The sequence below is a fragment of the Lupinus angustifolius genome, chromosome LG07, assembly GCF_001865875.1.
Source record: "Lupinus angustifolius cultivar Tanjil chromosome LG07, LupAngTanjil_v1.0, whole genome shotgun sequence".
In the NCBI taxonomy this organism is placed as follows: Eukaryota; Viridiplantae; Streptophyta; class Magnoliopsida; order Fabales; family Fabaceae; genus Lupinus; species Lupinus angustifolius.
Genome location: NC_032015.1, coordinates 16,856,813 through 16,870,670, shown reverse-complemented (window position 1 = coordinate 16,870,670; position 13,858 = coordinate 16,856,813). Strand labels below are relative to the sequence as shown.

The window sequence follows — 13,858 nt, the reverse complement described above, 5'->3', positions numbered from 1 at the left end:
AAAAATATTTTTAAAAATAAACAAAATAACACACATATCACATTCTTACTGGCTAGAGAAGATAAATTATCTCCTGATATAAAGATATACATTATTATCTAAAAATAATGAACAAAAGAAAAAATGAGAACTCGTTTTGGGATTTAGATTTACAGTATTTAACCAACATGAAGAATAGTTTTAAGAATCTAAATGAAATATTATTTTGTATAGAATGATACACATTCTGGGACAGAAGATATGCTCTCATAAACTAGTTCACCCACAAGCTAGCCTGATTTTTATTTTTTATTGCTTGATGCTATCTTCACATGTAAGAAACTATGAAACTTCTTTTTTTTGTCTCGGTTCACTGAGTTACAATATATAGATATAATCATAGGTAACAAGTGTTTTTTATTAAGGACTTTTAACAATTTAAAAGTTATCTACTTATAATGTAAATTTTTATTATAATATAATTGATCTTTTGGATCAATTCACAGTTTAGATTAAATGACATTGGGATGTAGCAATTAACACTAAAATAGACCAATAGATATATAAAATCTGTAGTGGAAATAAATGCGTGCAAAATAAAGAAAAGGGAAAATCTATTTTAACATAGAAACCCTAAAATGTAAGGGAAAAATCATAAAACAATCTCTGAAAAAATATTTCCCTATATACGGATAATTATAATATTCTTTCCACACTTTTCTTACACAAAAAGTATAAATATAGTGCTTTATAGTAAGACATGTCCTATTCAAATACTACAACATAAATACCAAAAAATAACATAGATGAAACTCAAAATTAACCCAATTTCTCCACTGCTTCCTTCAACTAAAGCAAAAGTCTATAAATGTGAGAATGTTGAGCGGGCATACGAGAATCTTGATTTTTCGATAAGAATGAAGAAAAACATAATACTTTAATTATTTTAAAAGTATATTTCATGGTTCTCAATATTTTCATTTTTATTCCTTATATTTTCTAAAATTTAACTCGTAAATTTTTATATTTAGGATTTATGGTTGGATTGAGGGCATTTTCCTAACCTTCTCCTTGAATTATCAACCACCAAAGATTTGTAAAGAGCAACTATAACTACCATAATGTGGTTGCATGTCATTGGTGCTATGAGGACCAACACAATAAACACTAATTTCTCACTATGCCTACATCTCCTCACATAGCAAGACATAGAAGAATCAACTCCATGTCCATTTAACTCCTCTTCTTGCTTAGTGTTTCTTAAACCATGATTCTATATTACATTAACCATGACCTTAAATTTCATTTTTCTTGGAAAATATTCATTTAGTTGACCCATTTTTAGTACTCCCAAGGGTATTTCCACCCTATGAGTAAGGAAGTAATCACTTCTGAGTTGTCTGACTGCTCCTCTTAACAAATGTCGCTTCTAGGAATCAAACGCATGACCTTTTAGTTAACTTGAAGATCTAACAGAACCTTAAACTACTAAGCCAACGTTTGTTGGTTTATCTAATCTTTGATGATTGAAGTTTGGTCTTTTTTTTATCATGACTAAATTGAGGAATCATTCCAACCATGTTAGAGTATGAGTTTAGGTTTATTGATTTTGAATGGGTGCCTTGGTTTGTTTGATGAGTTTCTCCTTCATCCAAACCCTAAATCATAATAAAATATTTATTTTAAATCTAAGTGGTCAAGTAGGTTCAAATCACCTGTCAAGTCTATGCCATACTTAATTATGTATGTAAAAGATTTGTCATCTAACTAATATTTGTTAGTGATATAAAGATTGGATTTGTTTCCTAAGTAAATTAGGGAACTAATTGAAGCAAAAACTAATTAAGGAATCAAAATTGCAGGTCAGAAAAATATGACAGAAAATATGATTAAATATTTATTATGAAAAATATGGGTGTTTAAAAAATATCAAGGTCTAAAAACAATAATGGAGGGTTTGAATATTAAAAAATCAATATGTTTGTATGTCAAGTTCAAATTATAAACGGCCTCAAATTAATAGTTTGCATTCTTTTAAATTTAATAATTTTTAGTTAGCTACAAGTAACATATAAGGTTTTTGGCTTATATCAATAATTTTTTAATATTTATAAAACATGTACTTTAATTTTATTTTTCTTCTTGTTTTGTTCTATTAGGGTTTTCAAATTTTATATTTTTAGTTTTACAACATAATTGATTTTTCTTTGAGATTATGCGAAACTTAATACTAAAGTTTAAATAAAATATTAATTTATGATTTTTAAATTTTGATGACATATATAGTTTAAAAACAGTTTGTCTATGTTACCTTGTATTTATTATCATGTTTATCAAGTAAATATGAAGTAAGATATGAAATGTAGAATCTATAAAAATAAAACATATTTATTAAAAACATAAAAATGAATATATTTAATTTTTTTTTAAAATACGTCTTTTATTATCACTAGCATTTCGACCGCACTCCTTGCCGATTGACTCACACTCGTATTTTTTCTAATATATAATGTATCAGCTTCATGTTATACTATTTAATAAAAAAATTTAAATATAAAAAATGTAATATATGAATTCAGTAGAGAATGAAAATATAAATAAGAGAGTGTATGAAAGATAAATGATATATTAATATAAAAATGAAAACAATGGAAGTAATGTAGAAGTTTATATTAATTATTAATGAGAAATATTACAGAAAATAAATTTAAAATATAAAAATTATATTATGGTGATGATTATTATTTGTTTGGCTTTATTAATAGTATAGATATAAATAGATATATTATAGAAATTTATATAAACATGAAATTATAAGTTATAAAAGTTAAAATAGAGAACCATAAAATATTATTTTATGTTTATTAATATTAGTATTTATAGACATGAAATTAGAAGTTATAAAAAATAAAATAGAAAAATATGAAATACTCGATAAGTAATTATTTTATGTTTTCCCTTTATATTAGTATATAAAGATGGCGTCTGGGCTGTTGCATTTGCAACATCTGCCCAAAACTTATGAAATATATCTTTCATTTCAAACACTATACATGGTTATGATATGGTACATAATATATGTCACTCTATTATAAGTCGTAATTGATCAACAAAATATTTAATAATTAAATTTTTAATATAAATACTTTTTTAACCAATTATAACTTATGATAAATGGAATGACACATATTATAAAACAAAAGACATAGTTCCAATTACATTAGTGTTAGTTATAAGGAAATAGTCTTACAAAAATATTGAGTCAGATTAGACAAATTAAACCTATCTCAATTCTTCTGGTCTACATTCCTGGTAGAAAAGGAAAATTAGCTATTAAAGATTTTTTTGGAGGGAATCTACTACATGTGCAAGTTTAAAAATTTTAAACCATATTTTAGTCATCAATTTTAGAGAATCCAATGGTTTAAATTAATGAGAAAATTTAAACCATTAGATTTTCCTATAATTGATAATCAAAATGTGAAGTGAATTTTTTAAACTTATTATTAGAGGAAATGAACTTTCCATTTATAACGTAATTAGCTATTTTTAACCAATGCCATGGCAAAATTAAACTCGAATTTAGCCATTTCGGGATTTGAATGTTGGAGTTAACATTTTTAGAGGAGTTTACTTAATTATCACTCTATAGCCAACAATTTGTCTCAGAATTATATCACATGCTATCTTACATCCATTATGTGTTCAAAACAAAACATAAATGTTTATTGTCCTGACATAGTTTGAAGTTTGAACTTCTAAAGTTTATATCATGTACAATTAGCTAATAAAATTTCCTGGACTATATTAATAAAACTTTAATATATATACACATTATTTTTTTTTTAAAATAAATATTTTAAAATATATTAAGTTTAACCTCCTTATTTTTAATTGCATGCTTTAGTTATGTATAATGTAAACAAAATGGTACATTATGTTAATATTATAGGTTATTGTTAGGTTGCTAGTGAAAATTCAAAACATAGTTATTCTTTTTACAATTCATGAAAATATTAAAAAAAAAAAGTGAATGTCCTTTCCTCTTGACATTGATCATGTTATTGTTTAGGGTGTAATATATATATATATATATATATTATAGTAAAGATTTATATAGAGTTAATACATCATTCATTTGTATTATTTTTTTGAAGTTAATAATGATGATTAAAAATGAATGATAAATGATAAAACCGATATTGTTTAATCATCTAGCTAAAATTTTACATAGTGCTAGGAGACAATGAAAATAAATTGCTGATAGAAACTAACTTTACCATATCAAAATTTTAATGTCTTGAAAGGCACTTTAATTTACTTAAAAAAAGCTTAGCTGACATTAGAATCAAAAATACATATTTTGCGAAGTGTAATACTTATAGACAATATAAATATTTATATAGTCATTATATTATCCATTATTTATTTTGATTACTTTTTAAAAAGTCAATGCTGATTAAATATGAATGGTAAATGATAAAGTGAAAACATATAAAACTCATATATTATTGATGCATACCTTTTTTTTTTCTTTACGGGTACACATAATTTTATAAATAGGTGAATTATCAATATTAATTTACTGTTTTTGGATTAAATTAAACAAACGTAATATTATTTTTGAATCTTAGAGTTAACATCTTTATCCAACTGTTTATCCTAATCTAACATTATTCTTCTAACCATTCTTGTAACTAGTTTGTACCACTCCATGTGTTATGAGTTTATAATTGGTCATAAAAAATATACTTAAGTTAAAATTTAATTATTATGAATTTTTTTAACCAATCACAAACTCATAACACTTAAAGTAACACAAACCGTAGGACAGTAGATGTACTTCCCTAACAAGATGGTCATCATGTAGTAAAAAAAGCGTGAATATGTGCAATAAGAGGAAAAAAATGTATATAATGACAATCTAACAATTTTTACACTTGTATCATTTACTATTCATATTTTATTATCATTGACTCTAAAATAAAATAATACAAATAAATAGTGAATTGTGTATGAATATTTACACTTTCAATGCATAGAAATTACACTCCTATACTAAACATTTAGAGTATATATCTATCAGTGTAAAAATTTATACGCAATTATTACATAATTTATCATTCGATTGATTTGAATATATTTTTAAAAAGTTAACAATAATTAAATATAAATGATAAATAACATAATCACATTATACAAAACCCATCTATTTTTTTCTAAAATATATTTTTGAAAAGTAAATAACACTAAAACGGAGAAAAAAGACAAAAGATAACAATAATAAATGGTTTATGGTTCATTGAAAAGGAAAAATACTATTTTTGGGACTGTTAAAGAAGTTTGATTCTCTGAAGCCAAGTTGGCGCCACATTCACATATTTAGCAACAACTCTTCATCTTCCATTTTCTCTCCTTTTCTTCACTTCAACAACACTCTTTCTCTCTTTCTTCTTTCTTCTTTTTTCTCAACTCTAAACTATTCAAAATCCAAGCTGTTTCTGTTTCTTCTTTAATGGATTCCACTAACTCTGTTGCTAACAGAACCCGTAGCAAGAAATTTTCACACATGATGAAGTCCTTCAATGCAAAAGCTAAACATGATTTCGAGTTTCTGGGTGATGAAAGCATTTTTGATGGAGAAGTTGTTGGTTCTGTTTCTTCATCTATAGTAAAGGGTAGAGAAAGAAACACGAGCTTGAAGGGTGAAAAAGTTGGAATTTTTGAACATGACTCTGTTTCTTTGGGTAGAGTAAAAATGGTATCTTTATCTGGGTCAAATTCATATTTGTCTAAAAAAAGGAACAATAATCGTTTAAAGGGTAAAAGGGTTGCTGAAACTAAACCCAGTTTTGTGTTTATGGGAAGAAATTATGAAGAGGAGTGTGATGATTTTCTCTATAGTAGTAGTAAACGGATGAAGGGAATGTTCGAGGAGCCGGAACCTGTAGAGGTTATTGAAATTGATGATAGTGACAATGAAATGGGGTTTGATGATCATTGTGAAAAGAAGGAGTTTGATGATGTTGATTGTGGTTTTGGAAAAATGGCATCTTTTTCAGGATCAGCTTCATCATCATTCATACCGAAGGAGGGAGAAAGGAACCATTTGAAGGGTAAAAGGGTTGTTAAACGTGAACCTGATTTCGTGTTTTTGGGACAAGATGAAGAGGGTTGTGAATTTTCATCTGGTACTGGTTGTAAAGGGATGAGGAGAATGTTTGAGGAGGAGTTAGAACCTATAGATATCATTGAAATTGATGATAGTGATGCTGATGATAGTGTTGACGAAAAGGGATTCGAGCATTGCGAAAAGAAGAGTTTTGAGGATGTTGTTGATGGTGATGCTAGAGTTGAAAACTGTGTTCCTATTCATTTGGATGAAGTTAGAAACAGTGAGGAAGAAAATGATGGAGTGAGTGAAAGTGTTTCGGGATTTGACACTGATTATATTTCATCCTCCACTGAAAATGATGAGTCTAGTGACGAAGACTTCCGAGTTGATGATGATAGGGAAACATCAAGTAATGAAAATGATTCAACCTCTGATGATGATGATGATGATGAGAATGAAAGTGATAGATGTAGAAAAAGAATTCGTCGAAATGTGTCATTAGACTCATTACAGAAGGAGACAATTGATTCAGCTATGATCTTCGAAAGCAGTGAACATGAAAACAAAAGAGGAGACAACAAAGACTATGAGAAAACTGATGCTAGTGCTAATGAATGTGTGGATGTTGATACTCAGCCACCAGCATTTGGACAGGGAGGACTTCCATCTAAGTGTTTTTGGGAGAAGGCTGAAGAACCAGTCGAAAAATCGGAATTTAAGCAGGAGCTGAATATGTTGTGGGATGAAATGGATTTTGAGCACAAATCAGAAGAAGTTGATTCCCCGGTAAATCTCATTTTTAGTTGAAAAATTGAAGGAAAATACAACAAATTTGACTTCAGTTCCACTTTTATATTTCCTAGAACATTTAACTTTGCATTTTATGTTTTTATGTGCTTATATTATATGTGAGAGCATAAACAGTGCTTTAAGAAATGTGATTTTGTTGGATTTTTGGTGACTGGATGAATCATGAATGCTTAAACAATTTATTGTTATTGCTAAATGAAAACCAACTTAGTTATTTCCTAATGAAGATTGATTACAATTCTGCATTTGTAACCATTTTGGTTTTAGTTTAATCTTATTAAATGCTTAAGTGCCTTTTGGGCCTGATACTAATAACATAGATGCACTGAGATATTAGTAAGAACTTTACATGTTATATGCAGGTTGGAAATGCAAGAGCAGATGAGGCAGAACAAAGTAGAGTAAATTCGACCAACCTTTCGAAGCGTTTCAAGTATCTTGATAAAAGAGAAGAGCATCCTAACAAAAGTACTGATGTGGTAAGTGCTTCAACTTAGATGAAAATCCAAGAGAAGATAGGAGATTTAGTTAAAACTTTAAGAGGAAAGAGAGTGAAAAGGTAGTTTTTTTAATGTTATTTCTTAACGAAAACTAAGAGGGTGGGACTTGGTGTAGCGGTGAGGTTGCTGCTTAGTGACCATAATTTCACAAGTTCAAATCATGAAAACAATTTCTCCCGATTGCGAGGTAAGATTGTGTACAATTACCCTCCCCAGACCCACTAGGCGGGAGACTCGTGTACCAGGCCACACTTTTTCTAAATAAAAACTGGCTCAACAATTTCCTAATGAAGAGCATTTACAATTCTATATTTGCAACCATTTGCAACCATGAGGGCATGAGCAGTGCTTTAAGAAATGTGATTTTGTTGGATTCTCGGTGACGGGAAGAATCATGGATGCTTAAACAATTTATTGTTCTTGCTAAATGAAAACAACTTAGTTATTTCCTAATGAAGATTGATTACAATTTTGCATTGTTAACCATTTTGGTTTTAGTTCAATCTTATTAGATGCTTAAGTGCCTTTTCGGCCTGATTCTAATAACATAGATGCACTGAGATATTAATAAGAATTTCATATGCTATCTGCAGGTTGGCAATGCAAGAGCAGATGACACAGAACAAAGTAGAGTAAATCCAAACAGCCTTTCTAAGCCTTACAACAAGTATCTTTATAAAAGAGAAGAGCATCCTAACAAAGGCGTTGGTGTGGTAAGTGCTTCAACTTAGATGAAAAACCAAGAGAAGATAGGAGATTTAGCTAAGATTTTAAGAGGAAAGAGAGCGAAAAGGTAGTTTTTTAATGTTATTTCTTAATGAAAACTAAGAGGGTGAAATTTGGTGCAATAGTAAGATTACTGCTTAGTGACCATAACGTCTCAGTTAAGGGGTATGGTTGCATACAACTACTTTCCCTAGACCCCACTGGGTGGGAGCCTCGTGTACTAGGCTCCACTTTTTCTAAATGAAAACTGACTCAGCAATTTCTTAATGAAGAACATTTACATTTCTATATTTGCAACCATTTGGTCTTTAGTCTTATCTTATTAGATGCTTACCCTCTCCATCTATCTATCTCTCCGGTTGTTGGGCCGTAAATGAGCCACCCCTGCCTTTGTTTGCAATGTGGTACCTTTTGAGATTCATTCTTATAACATATCTCATCAACTAGATTTGTAAAAGTGACAAGATATTAGTAACAACTTCATATGTTATATGCAGGTTGACAATGCAAGGACAAATGAAGCAGAACAAAGTAGAGGAAAGCCAACCAACCTTTGTGAGCATGACAATAGTCTTCATAAAGGAAAAGAGCATCCTAAGAAATGTAGTACTGTGACAAGTGTTTCAACTTCGATGAAAAACGAAGAGAAGAAAGGAAACTCGGCTAAGATATTTAAGATGAAAAAGAGTGAAAAGGAAACAAGGGACATCAATGAGAGTGAGAAAAAAAATACAAATGCCAATGTGACTGATTGTGTGAATATTGTTGGAGACAAGGAGTGTCAGAAAGTTGATGGTCATAAAGTCGAAAGGATACCATCCAAGCCTAAGGAGATGCATTTAATTGAACTACTTGCTGAATGCTTTGGTAAGAAGCATAATTCTGTTAAAGATTATTCGAACGGGTTGGGAGTAAAGCATGATGATGTTCGCTGGCGAGATACTCAGCCACTACCTTGTGGACATGGAGGACTTCCATTGAAGTGCTTTTGGGACAAGGCTGAAGAGCCGATGGAAAAATCAAAAGAAGAGGAGTTGGATATGTTGTGGGAAGAACTGGATTTTGTGCTCAGATCGGAAGAAATTGATTCCAAGGTAAATCTCCATTTCTGTTTTTGTGAGACTGAATAGAAATAAAAAAAATATGATTTGAGTTAAATTTCTTTATTTTCAAGAACATTTAACTTTGAATATTGTGTTTCTATGTGCATTAAATGTGTGAGTGGATGTGTAGAGCTTAAGAATGGTACTAGTGGTAGGTTGGTAGTGCATTGTTGTTGTTCATTCAAACAATTGATAATTATTTCTCTATGAAAACTTACTCAGCAATTTCGTTATGAAAATAATTTATAATTCTGCATTCGATAAACATTTCGTATTTAGTTAAATCTTGTTAGATGCTTAAGAGTCTTTTGTGCTTGATCCTAATAATAAATATGATAATCAATTGGATTTGTAAAATTAAAAGTAAGGAGATATCAATAAGATCTTTATATGTTATCATCTGCAGGTTGGAAATTCAGAGACAGATGAAGCAGAACCAAGCAGAGGAAGTCCAGCCAGCTTATGTAAGCATGACATAATTCTCGACGACGAGAATGGTATGATCTGCAGAATATGTCACTGGATCTCCATGGACATAAAAAATATCTTCCCACCATTTGTAAGCATTCTTCGATGATTTATAAAAACAAACTTTTTCCTTAATTTTTCGATGTTAAGTAAACTTTGTCAGCTAATAAGCTAGTTAGCACTTTTAATTGTAATTACTTCTCATTTATGAACTCAGGCATCAAGGTTGACTTGTACTATTATCTATGATGGTCACTATTAAGTATTTTGCTTTCTTATCTATATCTAAGGTTATGTATAACGTAAAACAACTCTTCGTTGCTTTAAGAGCCATAGAGCTTAAATGCATTTAGCTAATTTATGTTTGTGCTGATAAATTTATGGGATTGAGCATGCTTTATGAACTACTTATAAGGAAGCATTGACACTTATTCAGTACATAATGCAGGCGGATGAGAATGAATTTTCTAGATCGAGAAAGATTACATCACCTGATGGAGTGAATGGCCTACCCTTTGATGGGGCTGAGTTTGTTGATGCTTCTGCTGGCGACAAAGAGGCTGTTTGGTTTCACAAAGAAGGCACTGTTTGGGACTTAATTCCGGATATAAAAAAGTGCTTCTATCCTCATCAACAAGAAGGTCTCGAGTTTATTTGGACAAATTTGGCAGGAACCATTGACCTTCAAAAGTTGAAGAATGCTGATCCTTGTAGTGCAGGTGGATGCATTATATCTCATGCTCCTGGAACTGGAAAAACAAGGTTAACCATTGTTTTTCTTCAGACGTATTTGGAATTATTTCCGCAGTGCCGACCCATCATCATTGCTCCTGCTAGTTTATTGCTCACATGGGAAGATGAGTTTAGAAAATGGAATGTGGAAATTCCATTCCACAACCTGAACAATCTTGAATTATCAGGCAAAGAACAAGTTGATGCTACTAAAAGAGTTGATTTGAATAGAAATTCAAAACCGAATAAGAGCGGCATGCGAATGGTGAAGCTATATTCATGGTTCAAAGAGAAGAGCATTTTAGGAATCAGCTACAATTTGTATGAGAAACTTGCAGGGGCAGAAGCCAGAGCTGATGTAAAAACTGGCAGGCAAAAAACGAAAATCGAAAAAGAGAAGAAATATTCATGTATGAAGAAGAAAGACACCGAAAGTACAGTAATGGGGAAGTTTCTGCGCGAGATTCCCGATTTGTTAGTACTTGATGAAGGCCACACACCTCGTAATCAGAGTAGTTATATTTGGAGAGTCCTTTCAGAAATTCAAACTCAGAAGCGAATTATCCTTTCAGGAACTCCTTTCCAGAATACATTTCTGGAACTCTATAACACACTGTGCTTAGCCAAACCAACTTTTCCAGACACAATACCACCAGAGCTCAAAAAATTCTGCCAGAGTAGATTAATACAGGAAAAGAAAGCACCGAAAGGATTGAGCTGGGAAGCAACTTCTTCTGCCTGCACAACTAGAGATCCTGCTGATGAAAGAATAAACCAGTTGAAATTGCTGATGGATCCTTTTGTTCATGTTCACAAAGGTAGCATTCTTCAAAAGAATCTACTCGGGTTGAGAGAATGTGTGGTGACTTTGAAGCCAGGCAATTTTCAGAAAGCACTTCTACAGAGCATAGAATGTTCTCAGACCACATTTGGGTTTGATCATAAGTTGGCTTTGGTCTCTATCCATCCTTCTCTTTTCCTCCGCTGCCCGCTTTCCGAAAAAGAAGAATCTGTCGTTGACAGGCGTCAACTGGAAGAGCTTGAATTGAGTCCCTATGAAGGTGTCAAAACAAGATTTTTGGTGGAGTTTGTCCGGCTGTGTGATGCACTGAATGAGAAAGTTCTTGTTTTCAGCGAATTCATTGATCCTTTATGTATGGTAATAAAGCAATTTGAGTCAATCTTTGATTGGTCTGAGGGGAAGGAAGTGCTGTATATGCATGGCAAGCTTGGTCAAAAGCAACGGCAGACCCTGATTCATTCCTTCAATGATGCTAATAGCAAAGCAAAGATATTGCTTGCATCCTCAAATGCATGTTCTGAGGGTATTAACTTAACCGGAGCTTCAAGGGTTGTGCTGCTGAATGTTCTTTGGAATCCCTCGAAGGAAAGACAAGCTATTAGCAGAGCATATAGGATTGGCCAAAAGAAAGTTGTTTATACTTATCATCTGATCACACAAGAGAGTTGGGCTAAGTATTGCAAAAGCCAGAAAAAGGATTGGTATTCCGAAAAGATTTTCTCGGATAAGATTACTGGAAGTGGTCAGCAAGGGAGTTCTTCAGTGGCATTAGATGATAAAGTTCTTGATCAGATGATTCACCATGACAAACTCAAGGACATGTTTGGTGACTGCTTCGTAGCCGGAAAGGAAAGAGATTTTGTTGAGACTTGAGATTTTCGACTCTTGTAATTTCCTCCAAGCACGTTTGGAAAGTTGAGACTTCGAAAGAGGGTTAGAGCATTCACATTTCTCAGCATTTCGAGGAATCACCCTGGTAATGATATAATTTCTTGTAACATATGTTGATCTCAAAACTTTGAATGAAATTCATGTATGTTGGCTATTCACACGAGATGTTCCGTCGCTGATTTTAATCTTATACATTCTGAATTGTGCCTTCGAATAGCTTTCTTTGTCTGTTTTTGAATGGTAGCTGTTTTCACAGAAACCTGAATTGCATGTTCCTTTCTTTTTTCTCTTTGCTATGCCTCTTGTGTGTGGTTTCCTTAATTGATTTTCCTATTTGTGTTGTGCTTTAAATTACAGAGACCAAACATTGCATATATGATATTGAATGGCTTTTGAACATGCTGTAGATGGTCTCATGTGCACTTAGTTTTTATGCTTCGGTTAATTGGCTGCCTTTAATCGGCGTTTCAAGTGTTGAAACATGAATGCAAAAACTGATTTGGTATTTGTTGATGTTAATAAGTTCTCATTCGTTAAGATTAAAATTCATGGCTAGCGTCATTTCTTCGTCTTAAATGATGATAAAGTGGGAAACATACTTAATGGTGTGTTCATGGGGAGGTGTTTTATTCCTAGCTAAAAGATGTGTATGATTAAGCATGTTCAAGTAGCATTTGTTCATTGTATTACTGTGATTGTCTTATTCTGAATATGACTTCTTGGGTCCTTAATGTCTTGGATGCAATTTTCCTCTCATGCATAAACAAGGAACTCTTATTCAAAACAGCTTTTAGTAGAATTTCAGTTTGTAAGTTTTCTTGATGGGATTGAGTCGGTTATCCGGGAAGATATCTGACTTTTTATAGAAATTCAGTTCATGCTTGTGAGTTTCATGTTTGATGGTTGTTTTTTTTCCGTCTATGCTGTAATGTGCAAGTAAGAACAACAAAGCCGCGCTGCGTTTACTCGAGTATCATTGCTGTTGAGTACTATATGCTTGAATGTCCAAAGAAAATGGATGAGATCATATATAACCACCCGAAATTTCACCATTTTCTTATTTCAGAAAGAGCTATCAATTTAATGAAACTTTTATGGTTAGACTTACATGATTGTGTTTTTTCTCAGCCTATTTTAATTTCTTTGTTTCATTTATTTCGGTATTCACATGTTAATTATATACTTATATTGTTGCAGGTGTTCATTCTGAAATAGTCAATTTAAGATTGATCTGTAATTGCCTCACTCATGAAGCCGATCTTGCTCGAGCTGGATAGGACGACTATTTGCAACGAAGCTCTCTCTAACCAGTAGTTAATGCAAGCTGCATTCCCAGGGACTCGAATTCGAAACCTCTGATGCAACTTATGAATCTGATAGTATTATATATTCATTGGCTTATATTGGAAATTGTATAGTATAGTGCCATTTCATTAACCCTTACATCACAAGCTATATGGTATTTAGAATCAGTTATCTGCTATTTGAAATTATCTGTCCATAATTTTGTAAGATTCCTGAATAGATTATGTACTTGTACATAAAATCCATATCATTTCCCTTTTGATTATAGGTCTAAAACACTATTCTTGCTACTATTTTTCACTTGTGCTCCTTTGCTATAGATTAATGTGTAGTTTTTACTTATTTTCATATTTTTTGGATTGACTTCTCCTCTAGTAACTTATTTTATCAATATAAAAGTGTATACATAATTACTATATCATCTATC

The 13,858-nt window shown here is 31.6% G+C and overlaps 1 protein-coding gene across 1 annotated transcript; it reads left to right on the top strand.

The window, feature by feature from the left end:
- LOC109352969 (SNF2 domain-containing protein CLASSY 4-like) lies at nucleotides 5,439-13,413 on the top strand. The gene is made up of 7 exons (XM_019595156.1): nucleotides 5,439-6,880; nucleotides 7,267-7,383; nucleotides 7,998-8,117; nucleotides 8,628-9,224; nucleotides 9,640-9,792; nucleotides 10,150-12,211; nucleotides 13,324-13,413. The coding sequence occupies exons 1-6, from the start codon at nucleotides 5,495-5,497 to the stop codon at nucleotides 12,106-12,108; spliced, it is 4,332 nt and encodes a 1,443-aa protein (XP_019450701.1). The 5' UTR covers nucleotides 5,439-5,494; the 3' UTR covers nucleotides 12,109-12,211; nucleotides 13,324-13,413.